General features: G+C 40.4%; 1 protein-coding gene across 1 annotated transcript in view; it reads right to left on the bottom strand.

Moving 5' to 3' along the window:
* MACROD2 (MACRO domain containing 2) overlaps positions 1 to 23,179 on the bottom strand; it is a 680,006-nt gene that overhangs the window by 13,872 nt on the left and 642,955 nt on the right. The window contains exons 10-12 of the mRNA XM_026036601.1: positions 19,376 to 19,417; positions 11,423 to 11,506; positions 136 to 198 (exon numbers count right to left, since the gene is read on the bottom strand). Coding sequence (XP_025892386.1) covers positions 136 to 198; positions 11,423 to 11,506; positions 19,376 to 19,417 — 189 coding nt within the window. The remainder of the gene's footprint in view (positions 1 to 135; positions 199 to 11,422; positions 11,507 to 19,375; positions 19,418 to 23,179) is intronic.

The raw sequence follows: 23,179 nt of genomic DNA on the forward strand, positions 1-23,179 counted from the left end.
CTGGGAGAACTGCACAAGCCCCGAGTTAATCCGGTGAAAATGTACAAACATTTTCAGTCAATAGCATTGACTACAGTTATTGTTCACCAAGGTGGATAAAACCTAAGAAAGTCCTTTAAGGAACTCAGCACAAACCTGCTTCTTGGCTCTGGCCCTCGGTTTCTTCGGTGTTTTGCTTCTTCTCTGGGCTGCTTCCACCTATCATGGAAACCACAAGAAAAAAATTACTTATCGTATATTATTTTATTGATAACAGTGGCAGTAATATTAATTTCACCCAATGCAGCATAAACTGTTAATTGACAGCACGATCCTGCAACAAAAGGGGGGAGCTATAAAGGCAAACTGCAGAACTGGAAACACACAGCTACGTTTAAAGCAGCACTTTTCAAGCTGGGGAAGGGGGGGCTACATGGAAGATTTTACCTCCGCAGATAGAACTGGTTCAAAACACTGAAATGATCTGTACAGCTGCACAACACTAGAATGATCTGTATATGAATAAAGTTATTTCCTTAAGCTCTGTCTACAGTAGGTAAAATTGTTGGTTGCTCTTACTCTATTTATTTTATAATGATGTTTTTCTGGGATTGCTCTCCTCCAGCACCCTTTCCACGAGCCCCTTGCAGCAGCTGTGCTTTGGACACACAGAATCCCTCTCCACAGCTCTGCAGGGTGAGCCTGGGAGGGGAGGGCTGCTGAGGCTTACTTTAAAGCAAAAGACTCAAAGCTCCTTAAAGTACAAAAAAGCATYGCAAATGCCTACAGAGGAGAGAGCAAAATAAACTAGGGTGAGATTGCTAGAATTTAAGAATTTAATGTGTCCTTTTTTTTCTCTCTCTCTTTTTTTTTTTTAACATTTGCATTCATTCCCAATTTCCTCCACTTTCACATTCACATTCACATTCACTACCCATTTTCTTCCCCTTCTGAAGGCGGCTCTCAAACAGCGAATAACCGCTGAGAGAAGTATCCGCTGGGGAAAGCCTGGGGACACGCGCTCAGCCTTTTTTTGGCCCAATTAGAAGAGAATCAAGCAATCTGTCTCATCCAGAGTCAGGAATCCCTGTTCAGCTTCATAAACATGGTCATGGTGGAGGCAGAGCTTGCAGTGTGACCCGTCTCTACTCCCCCTGTGCTGGCACCGCTGAGCATTAACCTTATAGGCACATATATATCCATGCTTGTTTGTCTTCTGTGATCTGTTCTGGCTCCTGGATTGTTCCAAACGCGGCTKCTTCGGCGGAGCAACGTGGGGAAACCCTCTCGTGGGGCTGCAGGAGGGCAGTGATGGCAAGGGAGCAAGCAAGCCCACATGGCGGGAGCCAAGGGGCTCCTTCCCAGGCTGCTGGGCTCCGCTCCGCTCTTAGGGATGGCTCCTCGGGCTCCTGGCGGCAGGCAGTACATCTCGGCATCCAGCAGATGGGACTCGCGGAGAAGCGTTGGCCACGGGGCCCTGCGCGGCGCCGGAGGAGGAGGCCGCCATGGCAGCCCCGCCGCGGCCTGGCTGCCGGGGCCACGGCTGCCGCCTCGGGCCTCACGGCTGCTGTGTAGTGCCCGGCCCCGATCCTGCGGCTGCTTCGCACGCTGGGGAGTCCAACCTGGGCAAGAACTGCCCAAAACGAACCAAAATGATCTCATAAAACCAGCGGGGCTCTATTTTTTCAGTTCTCTTTCAGCCATTCTACCCGTCCACACACGGCACGAGGATGACACACAAAACAGAAAGTTGGCTAGATGAGGAGGCCCTTCCTCCTTTCCCCCTTCCCTTTTCTTTCTAAAACCCAAGTTTGGGCCATTAAAAGCTTAGCGGTGTACCATTAATAAATAAGGAACAAATTCTTCATTGCCCCGGCATATGTCCCACAGGGAATGAGCTCTCCAGCTCAGGAATTGTCCGTAATGCAACGGCGGGAGGATATTTGGAAAATCCTTATCGTTCAGTCAGACCTGAAGAGAACAGTGCTGCTCAATACCCAGTGCCAGCCCTAACTTCATCACAGCCAAGCGCAACACGTTTCAATTCACACAGATGGACTTTACAGTCAGAAAAAGCAAGTCAGGTATAAACAGTATCTACTGATACATCACCAAAAAACATTTCASACGGTGCCAGACCTCATTCACTACACAAATCTACATGCTAGTGATGCTAGATTCCAGATCCATTACAACGGGTATGGCTATAACTGTGCATTATTTGGCTAAAATTGGGTATTTTCGGGCTTCATACTTATTTCAAAGGGATTCCATCTCCTGTAAAGTCACCTTTCAGAGCAAAATTATGCTATAAAAGCAGGTTTAAAGGATCTGTTGCGCTTACRAAGACACTTGGATAGAATAAGGAAGCAATAAAAAAAAAAAGCAAACTAAAAAATTAAGAGTGAACAGGAGATACTCAAATAAATCACCTCCAGTAGTAAGGGTTAAACTTTTACTGGCATAGAGAGTTTCTGCATCTCAGGAGAAAGGGAGGAAGGGGAGTACAAATACACCGATAAGAAAGTAAACCAGCGGATACAACAGCAACTAATCCCTGTACATCTGACAAACACTTTTTTTTTTTCTATTTTMTAAAACCTTTCTAATGAGCTTCTCCCTAAGTGTCTTCTACTGATGAAGAGCCTGTTTGTAATTATTGCTCTCCATCAGAGCTGGGTGCGGAGCAAATGGAAAGGCCTTAAGCAGCCTGTGTTCAGGACAAAGAGCTGCAAATACATTTTAAAATAAGAGTAGCAAGCAAGCTCTTCTGCACATTTTTATTCACCCTGCTTTCCTCTTTTCCAGTCAGAAAAGCCAGATCCAGTGCATTTCCCCTGAGTCTTCCCCATGACATTATTAAGAATAAAAACATCTTTTTCTCTGGATGGCTTCTGTGGTATCTGCCATCCTTCTTTTTACACTACTGCAGAAGTTGGCAATTGCATTTTCTCTAGGTGAAAACTGTCCTCACAGTGTCTATTTTGCCATTATACCAGTAATTGAACAACAATCTGTCACTCACTCCAGAGGAGACGGAAAATGTAGTGTATGACATGTTGTGTCATTTTCGGCCAGCAAATGTAAATGATTTTGAGCCACATCAAAAGACAAATGGGAACATCTGTTTCTTTTCCCCAGCATRGCAGTCAGTTGAAAAAACAGGAGTTTGAGAGCTATGGGAGCAGGATACAAATAAAGTAAGCACATCAGTCACTAAAATACATACTTCTGGCCATTTTGCTTCCCTTTRCCCCGCTGACTGCTGCCTGGTAGGGGCTTGCTCTCCCTTCTCCCTCTTTTTTCCTTTGGGAGCAGCACCCTGACCCCGCTAGAGAAGCAACTCCTGCCCGAGGTATTTAGCATGTATAGACATGGGGCGACTGTGCCAGCAGCCCCCAGATAGAGCAGCTCTCACGATAAATAGGAAGGCAGCAGGTAGCGGGGATGGGGAGGACGCAGGGAGCAAAGGGAAGTCCAGGGGACCATCTCCCAGAGCAGATTCTGCCACAGTTTTGATTTTTTTTTTTTTTTTTTTAAATAGCACAGCTATATTGTCACGGCAATCATATTAATGAGGTAAAGGTCCGGCTAGGATAACAGGGAAACTAATTAATGAGAAAATTAAAAATATAGGCCCTGATCTTACAGCTGCTATGTTCTGCACACATGAGTAGAGATGCTGACTTCAGTGGAACTCCTAACACGAAGGCAAACAGCACGTATGTATCTGGGTATGCACTCAAGATCACATTGCCTGCAAGCATTTTCAGATTATTCCAGTGGTAAAGCGATATCAGACGTAAAACAAAAAAAAAGCACATACAAACAAAAGCCATTACTGCAGAACTACAAATGCATTAAAATGAATCATTCGGGTGGTGGCCTGAGGTTACCAAACATACCCGCTTTGAATTTCAATTTCTTTTAATTAAATTACAATTCAGGTCAGTTTTAATCACTCCTTGTGTATAACCCCTTTCGGGTAAWTTTTAAGAGAGGTTAGTAAAAAATTATCTGTGGTAATAGTTTAATGGGGTTATGAGACTTGCTCCTTCCTTGCTATTGCAAGGATTTACCTCTCTGCAGCAGACCTGCATGCACGGCTACCAACACGCTGAGTGCAGCTACGTAGTCAGCCTAACAAATAACAGGTTTTCATTGTCATGCAGCATTTTGTCAAGAATTGTTGGCCACTGTGGGAAAAGAACGAGAAAACCACAGCTCTTGGGGGATTATCTCAGAGGTTAAAAATAACACTATTGTATTTCACCTATTTATAGTTCTGAGAAACCCAGGAGCCTAATTTGAAGCCCACTGAAGTCAACAGGAGTGTTCCCCTCCCCTTGCTCCTCTGTGGAACAGCACAGCTTCATGTTAAAATTCCTTCCTCCCCTAGCCAGGGAAGTGCCAGGGTGTAAAGTGTGGGTCAAGAGATGTGGCATCCAAGCAGGTGTGTGGAGGAAACAGGCATCAGATTTGCCCAGACTCACTTCATCCATAACACTGCTGAGAAGGTCGCGCTAGACTGCTGTGTTTTGCTGGAAATAATCCTTCTATGTGACATATAGCTTGACTCAGACTTTACAGTACAGAGGCCTGGCATGAGACATCTAAATTTGATTGTAAAAGATGCTGATCATTGCCATTTCTGGCTACCTGCAACTGTTCAGAACAAATGAAAACGGCCGTCTCCTGATTGGCACGCAAAGCCTGACTGCCCAAAACATCCAAAATATGTATGCATCTCATACCCTATCCACCACACACACCCTAAACACCATGCACTGTACATATATAGGGCAACTTACATTTTGATACAGAAAAAGGCACACACAATGCTGCCCAAGTTATCACTGTCATATTATATATGATTGGACAGAGGCTGCTCAAGTGATTTGATGCATGTTGAAGAGCCACCCTTGGTAGAGTTCTGATTGCCAGCTGTACAGGCAGTCCTATCTCAGAGAGGGAGAAGGGACCCCAGGTGTGAATGGATTCAGTACAATCATAAATTTTCTCTTTACTACATCAATTTACTCTTCATTCCTACTTTTTTTGTGCGACTGATAGACTAATGTAACTGCACACCATTCAGGCCTGCAGCAGAGCTGCATTCCTGGTCCACAGTCAAAATAAAACATAAGAAGAGTTATTACATATATTACAGACTTTGCATACAATTGGTGAAGCCACGTGCTGCTGGAATGTGACGAGACAAAGAACTGGACAGGGAAGCACTTGTTGGAAACAGCGTGATGAGCTTAACAGAAACTCCCACCCATTCCTGGTGAATCAAAACACACACCTTAYCCTTCCACATCAACATTCTGGAATTAAGAGACCAACCCTGCCTCCTCCTGTGGACCTGAACGATCACAATGGCTTACTTTTATTCACATAATGGCTAGAAATGAGAAATGAATGCCTCGACAGATGAATCCCCTGCAGGTATGCTGCTTTGTCACTGTGTATAATTCTTCTCTGACAACATTGCATTAGTCACTTTAGCAACTCAGTATTTTGCACCTTAACTCATGTCAGAAAGAAAATCGACTCTGAAGCACTGTGTGTGAAAACAGGAGTTGCAACTGCTTTCCCGGTACAGTTTGCATATAGAGCTGCTGAAAGAAGCCCCAATGGGTAGGTGGGCAAAGCGACAGGAGTGGGAGGAATCTGTAGAGGCCAAAGGGAGCCGCGTTTTCACGGTGGCATCGTGTGACAGCCGCGTGGCGCTTTCATGAAATCACAGTAGTCTTTTCAACAAAGCAAAGAATCTTGTAAGAAGGGTTTGCCTGGAGAGCAAATCCAAATAAAAACAGAGATAGCGTATCATTTTTCCCCTGGCTAAATGGGATGTGATCACCTGATATTCTGAGAGCTGCAATCAGTCAAGGCAGATGGCAGGTTTCAAAATAAAAGTGAAGAAAGGAAGTATCAGCCAAAGCAGATAGGGGTTAATAGCATCTCTTTAAATATATCCGATCTGCATTAAGGTGAAATGTTTTACAGACATACTTGATGCACAGTGTTCCCAGAGAACTTCTTCTGCAGTACTTTACCTTAATATAGAAGTTTTTTTAAAGGTTTTGGATTGGTGGCAAAAAGAATGCAGAAACTTCTAAGCTATCTTAATGAGAAGTAGCACTTTTAAGGCCAAGTAAGTGGATGCGTCTTTTTGAACTATAATTATGTGTCTGGATGTCCATTTTTAGCATATCATGAGTGGAGCAGAAATTTATTTGAAGAATATTACTGCCCTGTGGGATGCAACAGAGAGATGTAGCTGCAATTTCTCAAGTGGCAAAGGAACTGTTTGTTATAAAGTGAGGAAAATTTAAAAACTTAATCGCAAGTCAAATCTAGCTAATATTAATCCTAAAGAAAGAGAAAATTGACTCTTCATAGCATTAGAAGGTCCTTAGAAAGGATGCTTGAACAGTCACTGTAGAAGACCAAGGCACAGCAGCTGCTTTATGTAGTTTAAGGTCCCAGTTCAGCACACCACAGAGACCTCAGATCCTTCAACGGGACTTCAGTTCCTTTCCCTGAGCTACCTATGGAATAGGGGAGATTACTCACAGCCATAAATCTTCTGCCACATTAAGATCTTCTGTCACCATTAAGATCCCCACTCCTGGAAGAGGATTCAAAGCACAGAACAGCCCACCCAAACTTTTCCCTATATCACAGGGGACGAGTTCAGCATCTCAAAAATCTGTGTGCACAAGGAAGTATCTGAACATCCACCTTCTTTTTACACTCAGGTTCAGCAGGTAAATCCATAAGCAGGTACTTTATTTCCCCATGGGGATTCTTCTCACGAGGACAAACAGATTTTGAACGACAGAGCAGGGCTCAGGCTTTCTCAAGCCACAGCCAAGAAGCATGGTAGATTTGATCGAAGAGGAGCTTAAAAACTGGAAAACAATATTGGAAGGACATGGGATCAGTATTTACCCTCAGCTCAAGGGAGAGCAAAGCCCTCTCCCCACGAAGGGGAAATCTCACTTTAATCTTGAAGGGGAAATCTTACTTTAACCTTGTAATTAAAGTCCTTATGAGGCCTAGTTTCCAGCTGCAAGACTATGCACTTCTTGGCACTGGACATAGGAAAAGGGATGAGAAAAGCCAGGCTGCCTCCCTCTCAGTTTGATCTGCAGAACCAAAGGGTTATCACAGTAAGATACAACTCCATTTCATCTCATTTCTGCTGTACACTCAAATGAAAAGACTGACACCTCCTATCAACAAAGCAGAGCTGATCCCAAGCGAGACAAGAGCCTGCAAGTGGGCCTAGATTGCTGCCACTGCTGAGCAACACTTGAGACATTTGATAGTGCCCTTGAAAGCTAAGAGGTTTGTAGTGGGGTGACCCCATCAGCCAAAGAAACCAGCCCTAACAAATATTTTAAAGGTGATTCGTGTTCACTCTGACCTTTCTGGCTTGACTTATCCATCAAACTGTTTTTCTACCCATCAGAGAACAAAGTTCCCCCAGGAAGTGCAGTTTCCACACACTAGCTCCTAACACATACACTAGGCCTCAGCTAAGGCCATCTCCTGCCACCATGAACCTATCAGTCTATCAAGAAAGATCTCTGTTTTGGGTGAAGTTTATGAACTGGGGGTAAGACGACGTGCAGAGCTCCAGTTATATCTTCAAATCCCCAACTGAGGGCAATCAGGATTCTGACCTCAAGACACAGTTTCTACTGCAGATCAGGCATTTCTGTTGCTGTTATTAGAGGTATTAGTTGCCTTTGATACAACATTGATCACCTGCAAACCATGGTGGGAATAGACAAGGCAGCTCTTCAGTGGGTTCTGTTTTATATCTTTCTGAGAAATCCCACAAGGAAGATAAGGAAGAACACATTTGCTTCTCCCACTATCAAGAAAATCTGCTGCACACTCCTCACCACACAGAACACACAGTAAGACATTTGGGGTGGCAGCGAAGAGAAAGCAAGATCATTTATAATTTTGTTTCATTAGCCTCTTTTAAAATGTGTAATTTTGCTTGGTAGTGATAAGTGGGATGACAACATGAGACCTGCAGCAGATGTGCTAGCCCGTGGCCATTACGCTGTGACATGTACTGCTGTTTTGTCTATGTAATTACTGTAGGGTTATATTAAACAGCTCTTGAAGTAAGACACACCAAGTTTTGTTCAGTGCCAAACCTGCTTTACTCACCTCAGACTTTATAATCACACGGCCACTGACTGCACCTGACTGACTTTAACACCCAGAGTGCAGGGGAGAAAAATAAATTAATAATAATAATAAAAAAGCAGTACATGCTTATACACTTAAAACCTGAAATACTGCGGAGACCCTGAAAGTAATGAATGCTCCTCCATCTATCCAATCTGCCCATTTTCACAGTGCAGCCCATGCTGCACTGAAAAACTCCTGAATGCAACAACCACCAAGGAAATCTGCTATTCAGGTCACGCTTGCTTTTCCCTATCAATGGCCTGAATGCAGAGAACAATATATCTAGTAGCATAATAACGGAGGCTCAGTATAAAATTGCTTTCATTAGCATGTCAAGTGTTTATTTTCGCTTACTGCAAAACAAGCTCCTCACACACAGCCGCTTACTGGACTCCCCTTGATTGCAGAGAGGGCAATAACAAAGGAACCTGCTTTCCATGCCCTTCYGTGGAGAATTTCACATGCACCAGAAGGATACTGCTCCATTACCTCCAACCAATGAACCAGCTTGGCATGAGGCAGCAAAATACTGCTGCAGAAGTATTCCTGAGCACAGTGGAATAGTTTTCACAGGCTGCTGCAAAGGGCATGTGTATGAGGGTGGCAGGAAGCTGTGAGAAGAGCAAGTAATATTCTTCTTTTCCGTCTAAAATGACACTAAGATTTAAGTAAAGGGAAAATAAAAGCCATTCTTTCTGCGCCCTGGCGTGTATTTGCTAAATATTTTATTTCTAGTCATGGCACCAAGGGGAAAATAATATCATGCATTAAATGCAAGTATCTTTGGGCTTGCTTTTATTACTAAAAGCTCTCTCTCTCTCTTTTTTTTTTTTCCCTTTAACTTGGGGTAACTAAAGCATATGAAGCATCCCAAGGTTAAAACGTAGTGAAGACAAAGTGCTTCAGTTTTACCATGAGGAAAATTCAACACAGTTGACCTCAGGCAGAGCTTGAGTTTTATTTCAGAGTGCTTACATGCATTAGCTACTCTGAAGATAGAAATAACTAAATAAATAAATAAAAGGGAGTTTCTTGGAAAGAAAGGCAAACCCCAGCCTCAATAAAAATATTCAGTTCTGGTTCATGTCACTTATTGACATCTTTCCTAATCTTCAAGGCTCGCCATTAAAATTCTTTTAATTAGGCAGAAACCGCAGCCTAGTCAGTAATGAGAACAATAGAAATGAAACTCTCCTCTCAGACAAACACRTGCAAATGCCACCAGCTTACATGGAAATGACTCACAGATGTGTGACACAAGGCCCYGGCCACTTTGCAGCTTTATGGGAATTCAGTATCTGCAGCTTGATTCCTCTTCACAATGGAGGTGCCGCTAATTCCATGGAATCCTGATGCAGCTCCCCACAGCAAACACTTTAAATCCCTTTTTTTCCCCCTATCACAACATCTCTCCAGTCTAACTTTGTGCTTTCCATCCTAAATGTTATATGCCTGATTTTCGCCTAGGGAGATGTGAACTCTGCCGCCAGGTAGATTAAAGTCTGTGGTGGTGACTAAGTGCCTGAGCTCTGCACCAGCCAAACCAGTGGCAGAGCATCTCATTCAAGGCATGCAGGTGTTCTGCAGCTCAGGTGATGCAGTCCTGCTCCCTTCACCCTCCCCACATTCACTTGTGCTCCACAAGGAGACCTGCAGGTCAGCAGGAAGCCTGTTGGGAACCGTCAACCAGCTGACCGTATCTAGTAAACCACAGAAACAGTGGAACAACATCAGCTCTTTTTCCAATTGAAAGGAAGAACCTGCAGTTCTGCAGCACTTTTTTTTTTTTTCCACTGGTATGATGATGGCTTTTAGTCATGTTCCAAATAAAACTACACCATAAAAGCTATTGCTGTTTGCCCCATTGAGGAACAGGGAAAACGACTCCACTGGATGTCTCTCCCCTATGATGCTGCACACCATTTAGCTTGCCTGCAAATCGGTGTGCARTGTGTCCCCATGAAGTTCACTAATCCAAACACAAAGTGGGTATTTTAATTTCAGCTGGGTTTAGGGCAGCATTAAAAGAAGGAAGACTGGGCAGGATGAGATTTCTTGAGTCTCCCCACACCTTCCGGGCGATGACAGGTATTGCTTTAAGTACTTGYCATTAACAACCAGTCACAATGTTAGTGACAGGATGTTACTAGCAGTTACTTAACATGATAGATGTTAACATTTTTCTGCTCTTTATGACTCACACTATATCCCAGCCAGAGTATTTTAGGAGCTGACTGCACAGCACCAGGTCAAAATGAGGAGGATCACGGAGCAACGGGCRGAGGTGCAGAATGAGACATGTCATTTTGGAAACATTAGGTCAAAAAGTAGCCACGATAAGAAGGGGAACTGGATTCAAGATTAAGGTTCTTCCTTTTAACTGTCTCACACKAGGGGAATCCTCCTGCACTTGGGCATTGGCATTTTGCTCTTGCACACAGACAGGACCAACATGAAAATCCGCACCATGAATATTAGTCTTTGATGTTAACATCTTCTAACAACTCTCCCAGTGAGATACATGTTATGAAAAGACACTTTGCTCCAATTTTAGAAGCCTGGGGACTGCATTACCTCTGCACACATGGACTAGCTGCCCGGTAAAGACTCAAGTACAGGAAAGCACCCTTTGTAGAACAAACTGTAAGCCTAAAGCTTCGTGTCTTTAATTTTCAACCACTGAGAGATGTAATACGCTATAAGATCTGGAGCCATAAAAATCTGGAGCCATAAAGACCATAATTGAAGTGGAAACACACATAGTAAGGTTTTCCCATAGAAAAGGAAAGCGTGAATTTTATTGTCCTGTGAATTGCTGTAGGTGRTTTGATTTACCTGACCAGTTTAACCAACCAAACAGAATATGACCTGAGCGCTGCACAACAYGCATCACATTTTATACTATTAATTATATGAAGTCAGAACAGGTTAGAAGTAAACCAGCAACAATTTTCCATTTCATATCAGCAATATTCAGTAGCCTATAATAGAAAAATAGCATTTGCAATTCTGAATCTAACTTGAGGGGAAAAAATACTTTAGAAGAATTACAGTCTCATGATTTAGTTCAAAAGATACTTTTCAAGTGTGTATGAATAACATTCTTACATGAAAGTGTGCTTTGCTGGCTTTCTTAAGAATTCAGAGTAAACCTTTCCCCCCGCAAAAAAAAAAAAAGAAGGAAAAAAAAAGACTTTAAAAAGATGCCAGACCCAATTACCTTCAGCATCCTTTTGAAGGTCATGAGATTGCTCCGCTTTGCACGTTGTGGGAGATGGGGGCTGGCCTTTTGGCTCCAATCCTTCTTTAAGCATAAACATATATTAAACGTCTTATTTTCAGATTGTATCACCACACATATCATCATGACAGTGCAACCATGATCATTTTTTTTATCTCAGCACTTTATTCAATGCCTGATGCTTACCTTTGTATACCCCAAGTTAATCAGGGTATCATTTGCTATATAAAAGGAATTCTTTAGTTATCTTGCAGTTTAGGCTGGATTCACTACCTAACCTTCATAGCGTAKCAGTGAAGAAAGCTCATACTAAATGACCCACTTCTTCACAATCTCTTGATCACTTTAGTAAAAGAAAATTTAAAAGGAATAATGTTCTAATTTGCAGTTTTTAAGAGAGTATATATTATACATCATTATGGAGCCTTGGAGAAATAATCTGAACAAAATTATTTTTTATTCCCAGCTCAATTCTCCATTCAAAATTACAATATATTAAGAAAGGAATATTGACAGAAATCAGTAATAAAATGAGTGGTAGGGAAGGAAGTTTAATAATGAATTAAAGCTATAGAAATGAAAGTATTAAAAAGTAGAAATGTTCAGATATAGAAAAAAAATATATCCAACTTCTAGCCAGACATAAGCTGGCAGATGATGGCAAAAAAAATCCTCTCAAGTAAAAGAGTAACTGAGGCCAGTAAACTTTAAGAGCACACCTAGTCTCAGCAATTTAATTATAGCATTTAAAATCAACTGATTAAACAAAAGAAACGTTTTTAAAGTAACTTGTCACATCAACAACCTTAATGTAAGGCACCAAATTATTACTTGGTTTTTGAGAGGACCTTATCACAAAGTGACAGCAGAGCAGGAAAGCAGGCGGAGTTGGAAATTTATCATAAAAAAAACAAGGCTTATTTAATTAGGACATCTAATTAAGTGAAAACACACTTCAACAAAGCATATACGGAAGTAAAAACCCGCAGAACATCAATCTAACACTGATGGTAACCATAAAGTACACAAAAAGAGGAGTGAGAAATTCAAATGTCACAAAAAATTGCCTACATTCTGTGAGAGATGGAAACTGGGAGGGTGATGTTCAAGCTCATGCACTAATGATAAGTTAATTTGGACCAAATCACATAGTAATAGCTGGAAAAACGGACTCCAAAGTTTAAACTCAAATGTACAGGAAATCTTGAATATTTATAGCCAGAAACTTAGGATGGGATATGACCTTGCTTGATTTAGCTCCACTGCCAAATCATGAGCAAATAAGTCACAGCTAATTGGCAAATGAAAAAAAAATGATACTACACACAAATTGTAAATTGCTTATGTGTTTTGAAAACTAACATAAATACACCACAAAATCATTTGTCCTGGATGTCTGTGAATAGGTAAACCAGCAGCCAGATGCCCAGCTCTCATAAAGTACCTAGTTCAGCTCAGAGCAGAAGATACTAACTGTCAATATCCACCTTCTTCTCTTCTACAACTGCGTGCATCTTGGAAMAAAAAGCTAAAAGTTTCTAAATACTGAGTCAAAAATAAGTAAGGATATAGAAAAGGAATTGATAGTATCAAGGAGAATCCTGTATCCTTTCAAAAGACAAAAAGGGAACGAATGCTGGGCTTCATAAAGAGCCCAGAAAACCCAGAACTGCTCTCTGTCCATCTTCTGGGGAAACTGCCTATTCTTTTGTGCTTAAATCTTAAAACAAGATTGTCTGGATTGGAAACTGGCAAGAATTTACAGAAAGCAACAGCTCAAAACGTCAAGACACTTTCCAAAACGGAGATTTTTAAGTGAATAATTGAATTTGACTTATTTAATTTTAAGGAACAAACCGCATTTCACTCAACAAAAGCCAAAATGAATATAGCTCCTAAAAATGTCTCCTAGCACAGAATTTGTTTCATTATAGAAYGCCATATAGTTCAGGGTAGGAGGGATCCACACTGATTAGCAAATAACTAATTTACTGCAAAACAGCCGTGCTTTGAGGTTTGGCTTGGTATCAGGAAATAAACCCTTCCTACAGCATGTAACATTAGTGCATCTTCATGTCATCACATTTGTTCCTCTGCACTTGAAATTCACATACAATATTTTGAGGGAAACAAGAGTTTTCGAATGCTAGAATTGATTTATTTCTGGCCCAGTAAGCATGCAAAACTAACCACAAGAAATGCAGTGGGGGAAAAGAAAGTTTCAAAAAGAAGAAGAAAAGAAAACAACACGCTTTGCAACTCTTCAAAAAGATTACTCAAGAGTAATGGTGATGTTCAACAAGGACTTCAATTCAAATGACAGAAATCCTGAAAATACCTGAAAATACCCATGCTCTTAAAGATTAATTCCTGCCAACGTTGCCCTATTCATTTAAAAAATAACTTGAATATTTAGAATGGACCGTATTGATGTGTGGTTTCTTCGGTTCTAATGACACCTTGCACTACCTGCTATTTTCCCCTTTTTTTTTTTGGGTGACAACGATTCACTTCAGGAAACAAATAAATAGGAGAGTTTCAATCAACATTCACCCCTGTGATGATGAATTTTATCATCTAACCAATCTGTGAGGCTTTCTCCAGGCCCACAAGTCAAATGTCAATCAAGTTTAAGTGCAAGTGTCCAGCCAGGTCTTTCAGGAGTATCTGAATACTTTAGATAATATAGCCAACATCTTAATTAACAGCACAAAGACAGAGAGGGAGGGGGGGTTATATTCAGAGAGGTCAGAACTGTCACTATTTCAAAAGAAATGGTCTTTGTGCACTTTACAGAGAACCTTAAAACGCTCACAAAAGAATTTAGAGGCACAGTCTCAAGAGAATAAGATTTCAATCACAATTTCATTGCTTTTTTGCAGATTTCCCTCATTCCAGACAAAAAAGGGATTTTTGCAGGCTTCAAAATAATGTCTTTTTACAATGGCCAAGATGTAACTCTTAACCCTTTCTGTTCTACAGTAACATGGACATTTCCTTCAGAACAGTTAATCAAGTATTATAGCAACACTGTTTGCAGATTTCTGTTTAAATTCTAGACCAGAGTCTCAACTGATTGAATTCAAAGCTTTCATAATTGTGACCATCCATACAAAAAGGTTTCTGAGCTGTTAGATTGTGAGAAATTACTTTCTTATAGACTAATCTGCACGGTCAACAAGTCACTTGAACCCTAGAGCGCATCTCAAAACAAGCTCTTCCCCAAACCCTTCCAAGTCTCAGTAGTTACAAGGGCTTCTCATTTAATTCTCACTGAAAGAGGAGAAACTCTCCCACCAAAATGAAGTGTCCAAGAGTGTGTACCTAGTAGAACACACACAGAAATAAAATATTTATACAACCTCATTTAGAGCAGAGCTTTTACTATTTGGTGCTGCTGTCCTAGCCGGTTGCTATTTTTGACGTAACAAATAAGTGGGGAAGTAGTATGCTCTGGAGAGACACAGGATAACCATAGCAGGGCATTTATTATGAATGACTATTATATATGTCATATATATCATATAGTCATATATAGATATATATATGACTACAGATGGGAAGAAAATGGCAATGGGACAACCGTATGAGGTTGGAAGGCTTTGCTGCCAGGGCAGGATGAAGCTGTTGAGGAAGAATATAGATTCCAAATTCAAACACTCTTCTATGTGCGTATTCTTTTTCTTTTTTTCTTTTATTTCTTTTTCTTTTTTCTTTTTTTCTTCTATGTGCATATTCTTTTTCTCCTTTCCTTTTTTTCTTTTTCTTTATTTTTTTTTCCTTCTTTGAATAGTATGAGCATTAACTTATGTCAGTGCATAATGATGCAGTATTATTGTGCAGGAATCTGGACTACGCTGCTCATAATAGCACAAGCTTCCATAATTTCCAGATGCAATCACTGCAATTGGACACACAATTATGACAGTATTAGGGGTTATTTTGCATGGTTATGAATCCATGGGTATAAAAGCCAAGTCCTTCAGAAGTTAAAGTTTAGAATAATCTTCCCTTAATGGAGCTTAAAACATTAAGCATCATCACTCTGCAATGTTAAATCACTGAAGTTAAAGTAGACAAGACTAGGAGGTCATTTGGTCCTTCCCTTTGAGAATATCGTTCACAAGAACGATATTCAAGGAAATGTGAGATGTAAAACTGCAGAAGTCTGTACTTGTTATTGCTATATCTGCCCTTTTGACTTAAACTATTCTAACAGCAAACTACGAAATGTGGTAACACCAAAGCACTTTGAACTAAGTGGCATGGTTGTGTTAGCRGCTGCTGTTAGATAGAGCACTCAGAATAACAAACTGAAGAATTAAATTCCCATGAGTTTAGATGCCATCAAAGGAGGGGTCTTGGATATGGGTATTTAATAAGACTACGTTATTCTTATTTTGTAATTATTTTTCCTATTCTAGTATGCCCAAAATAGGCAGTAACATTATGTGATTAACTTATTAAAATAAACATCTGTGCCTGATGATTTTACAGTATTAATATAGATATTAATGGAGAGTATCTGGTAGACCAGCAATTATGATTTTTTTAAGCAAAATCATTAAAAAGAAAGCCTTTTTTTTGAGTGTAATAAGATATTTGCACTTCAGAGTGGTAGAAACACAAGACAGAAATCGCTCCCATGATGTGTCCATCACTCAATAAAACGCGCATTTGGTCATCTGGTATTCTTTACTCTATGCTAATTCTCTAGGTGTTCCCAAGGCCTAATCTAGTGTCTGCTGAAGTCAATGGACATATTCCCACCGACTTCAGCTGACGCCAGGATCGCTTTCTTCTTTGGCTAACTCTTGCCACCAGGTTTTAATTAGGGTGGATTCTGTAGTCTCTGTTATTCCACTACATTTTCCATACTGAAATTGGCACAGATCCAGTCAGGCTCCATCACACCTGACTCCCTGTGCTTCCCCACGTCTTCTAGCTATCAGCCCTTCAGAAGCACCTAAACAGCAGGAAGGAGCAGGCACAGGAACTCRGATGAAATTTAGAATATTTCAGTGTCTCCAAGGTCACCCACTTAGTGTGGGTTATATGCACTCCAGGAACCTATCATTTCTTTTTATTTTCCCTTTGACTACAAAGATTTGACTACAGGTTGGATATGAATAGCTCACCAATCCCGAATCATCAATATTGGTGCCAACTGCTGATTCCATCTGCTGGAGTCATGGCCCATGAAGTCAAGTGGAATGAAGAATGACTATTCAATTAATATCTTGCAGTGATGACTGCAGGTTGGACTCTGTTTTCCCCTCCTAGCAGTTCAAAACAGTTATCTTTCAGACTGATAACCATCTTAATACAAAAATGAAAACTCCCCTCAGTGCAGGGATGTATTTGTAACTTCCTGCAAATGTATCTGACAATCACTAAAAGATCCCTTCACAAAGAGGTCTGAAGAACATAACTCCATGCTACGAGAGTAAATACACAAAAGGTATTTCACTTTGGCTGTATAGGTATTGATTGTTGCCAGTCAGTCCACTGATTCCTAAAATATTTCCAAAAGACAGAGATGGCCAATAGAAGCTGTTGAAGTTTGCAGCACTACAGCACCCTACAGGCCAAACTCTGAGAGAAGCTCTGATGTCCTCTGTTTCATACACAAAAAAGCAGATATGCAATGAAGTATCGTCCTCAAATGACTTAATTCAAGGATAATTTCCCAGAGCAGCTATGTAGCTTTCACCTAAATTAATGAAGCTGTGAGGGATGCAAGGCAAGAGAGAAGTGACTGTATTAAGAGAAAATATACTTCCTTGGAATTTTAATTTAAACGGCTTTAAAAAATAAACAATGCAATTTGCATAATCTCCACAAAAGCACCAAAAGAATGCAAAGTAATTGGATTTATAAAAATATACATGCCATGATAACTGTAAAAAACAAAATTGGAAATGCTAGAAGAATACTGCAAATTCTACTGTATATTCAGCAAATGTTTGTCATATAGTTGCAGTCTTCATTTTTCTATTTTAATGTGTGTAACTGCAACTATATCAATCACATTAATCACATATTAAAATTAAAATTTCTAAATTCCTATCCTTCAATAACCCTGACAGCAAAAACACCACGGGTAGTGACATCCACATGCCAGGTCAGCCATAAAAGACTGCGCTAACTCATCAGTTATCTACCTGTGTATATCCATGTTTACATACCCGTGCATATAAATCATTATTCAAGAACTTCACAGGCTAGTTAACTGCTTGCGTAAATCATCATAATCTCTTTTGTCTTTAGGAGAATCTTGCCAATTTAACCAGCAAACATGCTGATTCAAAAGCTTTAATTGCTCTTTGCTGGCTGGCCTATTTCTGCCTTTTTCCATGTTGCTCTCCTATCAGATCTCATGGTCARTTGTGGGGCCCATAGTGTTCAGTACCTCCAACAACTGGTATGAAGAGACTAAACGTACTCTCAGAAAACCTGCAGATGATACTCAGTTATGGGAGGTGGTTTACATGCTGAACAGAGGAGTTGCAGTCCAGAGGGAACTGAGAAACGGGAAGACTGGRCCACCAGAAACCTCATGAAGTGCAACAAGGAGAAGTGCTGACTTCTGTCTCTGGGGTAGAATAACCCTATGCAACAATCACTACAGGTTAGGAACTAACTGGTTGAGCAGCAGCCCTCCTAAAGAAGTTTTAGGAATCACAAGGCATACAACATAGAGTTCAAGCCACATTGCAGTAAGAAAGCTACATATCAGGCAAATTTTAGTGTAGTCAGCAGGGTGAAGAAAGATACTCTCCCTTTCTGCTCTGCACTAGTGAAGCTGTACATGGAATACCRTTCCCCATTTTCCGCTGCCCTGTTCAGGAGGGATGTCCAGAAACYGGAGAGGGCCCAGCAAAGGCCTATCAACGTAAGTCAAAGGCATAGCAAACACAGGCTTCAGGAAAAATTTGAGTGAGCTGAACCGGTTGAACCTAGTAAAGAGAACGTTGAGGGAGAATCCTACAACCAGGGCAGGCTACAAGTAGAGGAGAGGAGTTGTACTGATTGAGCAAAACTCTTCTCTGTAGATGGCAGATGATACAATATGAGGTATATGCCACAAGTACCTCAAGAGGTTCAGACCAGATACTAGGAAACTTTCACTGTATGAGTAGTGCAACACATGAGAAAGTAACCTAAGAGATTGTGAGTTCCCCATCCTTGGAGGTTTTTCAAGGCTCAATAAGAAAGCCAAGACAAGACATTGTCAAGACATTGTCTGCTGTTAATGACAGGCCCTCCTCAAGGTGGAAACGGGACTAGGTGACAACCAGGAGCTTCATCCAGCCAACAGGTTTATGACTGTCATCGTATCTATTTCTCACTCCTTCTTCTCCTTGTTCCTTTTTTTTCCCCTCATCCCTCACTTCTATCCATCTATTTTAGGACTATCCCTATTTGTTTAACATATTAACATGTGTTAAAAGGCAAACTAGGAGGACCAGAAAAAGGAGAAGAGAGGGGGAAAAAAAAAAAAAAGAAAAAAGCTTTCTGAAACACTGTCCATGAAGTTCAATATATTTAACAGTTTGTTAGAAAGTTTTGCTGATGTATTCATTGCACATAAGTCATGGTCACTAATTACAATTGCAAATGACTCAAGAATTACAAGGTTCACACCTTTCTAAAGGCAAAGGCACTACAGAATTGTAATTATTTCCCATTTATGTTCAAGTTAGTTATTAATAAAAAGAAACTCAGGGGCTCATATCAGATGCTGACATTAAAAAGTTAGTCTTAGCTATTTTAATCTAATTCGTTATCAGAAATGGTTACTGTGGTAACTGTTAGCAACGAATGATTGGCATTGCTCATTACAACCAGGGCAATTAGTCTTAAGAACTCTCTGTTGGGCTGATGCTTAGCAGAAGCAATATGTTTTAGCATAAAATATTATTTACTCACCTGTCTCTTCACGCATCTCAGTTTCTTCTTCATTATCATCATCTGTCAAAAAAAAAAAATGATTAATGAGGCTAGCAGAAAACATATAAAATATAATATTCAATGCTTCAAATTGCTCATCTCTTAGGTTACCTCCTCCCATTGAACATCTCATAATGACATGTGGAGGTGGATGGGAGAAGAAGGGTTTAAAATTAGAGGAAATGAAGGGAATAAAGACACAGAACAAAATTCTGTCCTGACTTGCATAAAATCAGACTGTATTGTCTTTTATAACACATTTTTTTTTTCTGTTTTAAAAGTAGAATGGAACCTGGTTAAGTTGCCAAGGTTCAGGGTCCTTTGTTTCCTGAGAACAGCTGAAAATGTTAATAGTAGTAGTTATTCAGAAAAATTATACTAAAAAAACTACTATAAATTTACCAGAGACGATTTCGGTTTAAATCCAAACTTAGGCTAGCCAAGAATTGAAGGTTTTTGATTATTAAGATGCATTGGGTCTTAATAAAGCAGGTTCCTTTGGCAAAAAGTTACTTGGTGGTAACAAAGGAATCTCTTAGCACCAACTGTTTTGCTGAAAAAAAAGATTAGCTCTAATTACCATCTTGCTCATTCAGCTTAACCATGAACTCACTAATCATACAAATTTATGACAACTACACTTCTAACTCATACATACTCCATTTATTCTCTTTTAAACGGATTTGAGCACGTGCAATTTCTGTAGCCAGCCTAGAACTTTTGTTCAAAGCATAACATGTTTTAATCATGGSTTTGTGCAGATTTTAACCCCCTTTGGTATAAAAAGTTGATCTTGTAGCATCATGATCAACTGTATTGGAAAATAACAATAACACTTAAGTCCTGATCTACATGATCAGACCTTTACATTGTAAAATCAAGAGATCCAGATGCTGTGACACACACTATGAGTATTGAAGGCCTGCTTTCATGGAGATTTGGAGCCCAAAATATTTATTTTTAATCAGAAAAAGAAAGGATTTCTTTGTTAGTAGCAGAGACCTTCACTGGGATTTATATTTGCACTGCAGCTACAAGCACTAAAATCATGAATTTGTGAATATTCCTGGTGACCTGTGAAACAACATAGGATGGATCTGCATCTATCCTTGTCCTCCTCCTATCACATTCAAACATGGTCTGGAGAGCAGACCGTGGAGAACATGGTCTGGAGAGCATGTTTCAGGAGCCACTAAATGACAGGAGGTTACATTTCTCTGGAGTGCCCTTTAGTCCTGCATGAAGGATCAGGTTTGAATCAAGTCACTGAACACTCGACTTGCTTTTGCATTACTCTGCAAACAACTGCCTTGGGGTTCAACAAGGCACATCAACTCCTACAGTATGATTTTGTATCCCATCAGGAGATTGGATACAAAAAGAGAATGAAAACTATTGTTGAAACCAATGGGAATTGGGCCACTGACTTGAACAGAGCCAAGATTTTTTAACTGAAGTACTGAAATTTTTCAACAAACCATTCAGAAAGTATTTGGTTAATGTAGAACTTAGTTTCCAATAACATGTTCTTCCCATGAAAGCAGTTATAATGAAACCAGCATGATAAAACTTCATATTAATCTAAGATTAATCTAAATCATATTAATCTAAATCAGCATAATATAATATCTTAACATACATACATCACCTGGTCTTCTGTGCACATTCTTAATTATAGTTCAGTAAGTGACTTGGAATACGAAATTCCCAAAGCAACAGAATAGCTTCTAAGCTGCTGATAATGGACAGAGACAAGAAATCTGATGCTATTAAAAAACAGTGAAGTCATTATGCACTATAATTATAAAACGGCAAATACTGTTTTTGTGAACTAATTGTGAATTAAGAGTAGTTTTTCTGGGAAAAGGAACTTAAGTCTCGCTGAAAGGCAGCAAAGTCCTTGCATCATTTCTGCTACTGAGGGCTGGACTCCTAACTGCTTCTGTGACAAGATCTCTAGGTCACTGTGGTGCTTTTGAAAATTCTACCCCAGACTATATCTGAATGAGTTTCATTTTGGCACACAGCTCTCTCTGGCCATTCCATGTGTCCATAATTCTTGTTCTCACACTATTAATGCATCCAGTGGAAGTGCTTCTCTATCAAATATAAAGCACTCTCTTTCACTGACCTTGGTAGGGCTGGCTGGAGTGATAAACACCGTGTTTTGCTGTCAAAGCTGTATGCCAAACCCAATTATTTTAGATAAAAAAATAGTATTTTATAAGTCTATAGCCAAAGTGTATTCATTTTCCCATAGAATGTATGATACTAACAGCAGTTTCTCATTTACTTGTTGTGAAGATGAGCAATTAAAAACAAATTTTCCTGAAGCTCTACATGCTTAGTCTAAGGGGAAACCAAAGCCAAGATTGCTATAAATTAAGTCTGTAATACCTACATTTATTTTTCACATTCCCTTTTCATGTTCTTTTCCCTTCTAAAGGAAGCTTTCTAGAGGTTTGCTCTAATTTAATATACTTATCATCGACTCTGCCAATCCCAAAGCAAATTTGAATAAGGCCGCAAGAGTTACCAGGAGTGAATCTCTTGTGGTGCCAGTAACATTTCTATAAAGATATACTGTCACTGCTAGATGCCCAAATTCACATGCTTGGAAGCCCACAGATCCTGAATAACTCTTGGCCTTATACAAGAGCTCTTAGAAAATTCTCCAAATAGGATAATGTGGATATGCATGCATGGGTGTGCACACGTGTGTGCCCATGGCCCACATGGCTTCTCCATTAAACCCCTGAATTTTGGAAACTCTACATAAGACTTGTTGGAAGAAGAAGGACACAKCTGGCAGCCAGTAGCAAAAGCACAACTGCTTGTGGTCCTCTGGAAGGGGTAGCCTACCTCAAAACACTCCCATCATTATTCGGAAAGCCTGGGATGTGAGGAGACCACTTACTCCAAAAGCATCACATGGTTAAGAGTGTAAAATTTTCCAGTTAATAATTGGACTACAGTCTATAAAATTAAGGTCCTATATGGCTGATATATGAGAGAACACTGTCCAGTCGAGTATAAAATAATTTAGAGTTGACAGTTAATCTGAATCTGTGATTGAAACTTACCCTCTAACTCGCATATTATCTGGGGTAATTACATTACTAAAGATCACAGAGCTTTACATGTGGCTGCAAGTTGCTCAGAGCACACACATTTGTTTAAGTCACGGGCTTGCTGGTAGATACATACATCAAGGGGCATCTCTTCCTTTTCCATTCCCCCTCACTCGTTCCCTGCTAGGCTCTGTGAAACAGAGTAATTGCACTGTGGTTCCTCCTGCTGAGCCTGGCAAGGATGCCTTTTTGGTCATATACCTGCTTGGGTTTTTATCTTTTGCCTCTCCGGTCAAGTTCTTGCTCTGTCTCATTAGTTGTTCCATACAAGCAAGCACAAACCAGATGGCCACAACCATCAGTCTGTGTTAGATTTATGCTCGGAACAGAGAGGTGGAAGGTTCTCGGACCTGCTGCTAACCCCCAGGGCCATTAAACCACCTCCTCCACCGTGCTCCTACTTCTCTTCGTACCGTTCTTCGTGCTGGCATGTGCAGAGGCAACCCTGTGCAAACACATTCTTTTATCCCCAGCTTCAGGGCATGCACAGAAGAGCTTTTACACAAGAGTCACCTCCAAGCTGTGGGAGGCTACTCTTTTTTTTTATAATCAGTATTTATGTCCCACTTCCTGGCCACCTAGTGCTCCCAGCAGCCTTGTGGCTCCTTCYCACCTTCCTCTGTCTTTCCTCAGCTTCCTTGTCTCATCCTCC

The sequence above is a fragment of the Nothoprocta perdicaria genome, unplaced genomic scaffold, assembly GCF_003342845.1.
Source record: "Nothoprocta perdicaria isolate Ctin4 unplaced genomic scaffold, notPer1 scaffold_181, whole genome shotgun sequence".
In the NCBI taxonomy this organism is placed as follows: domain Eukaryota; kingdom Metazoa; phylum Chordata; class Aves; order Tinamiformes; family Tinamidae; genus Nothoprocta; species Nothoprocta perdicaria.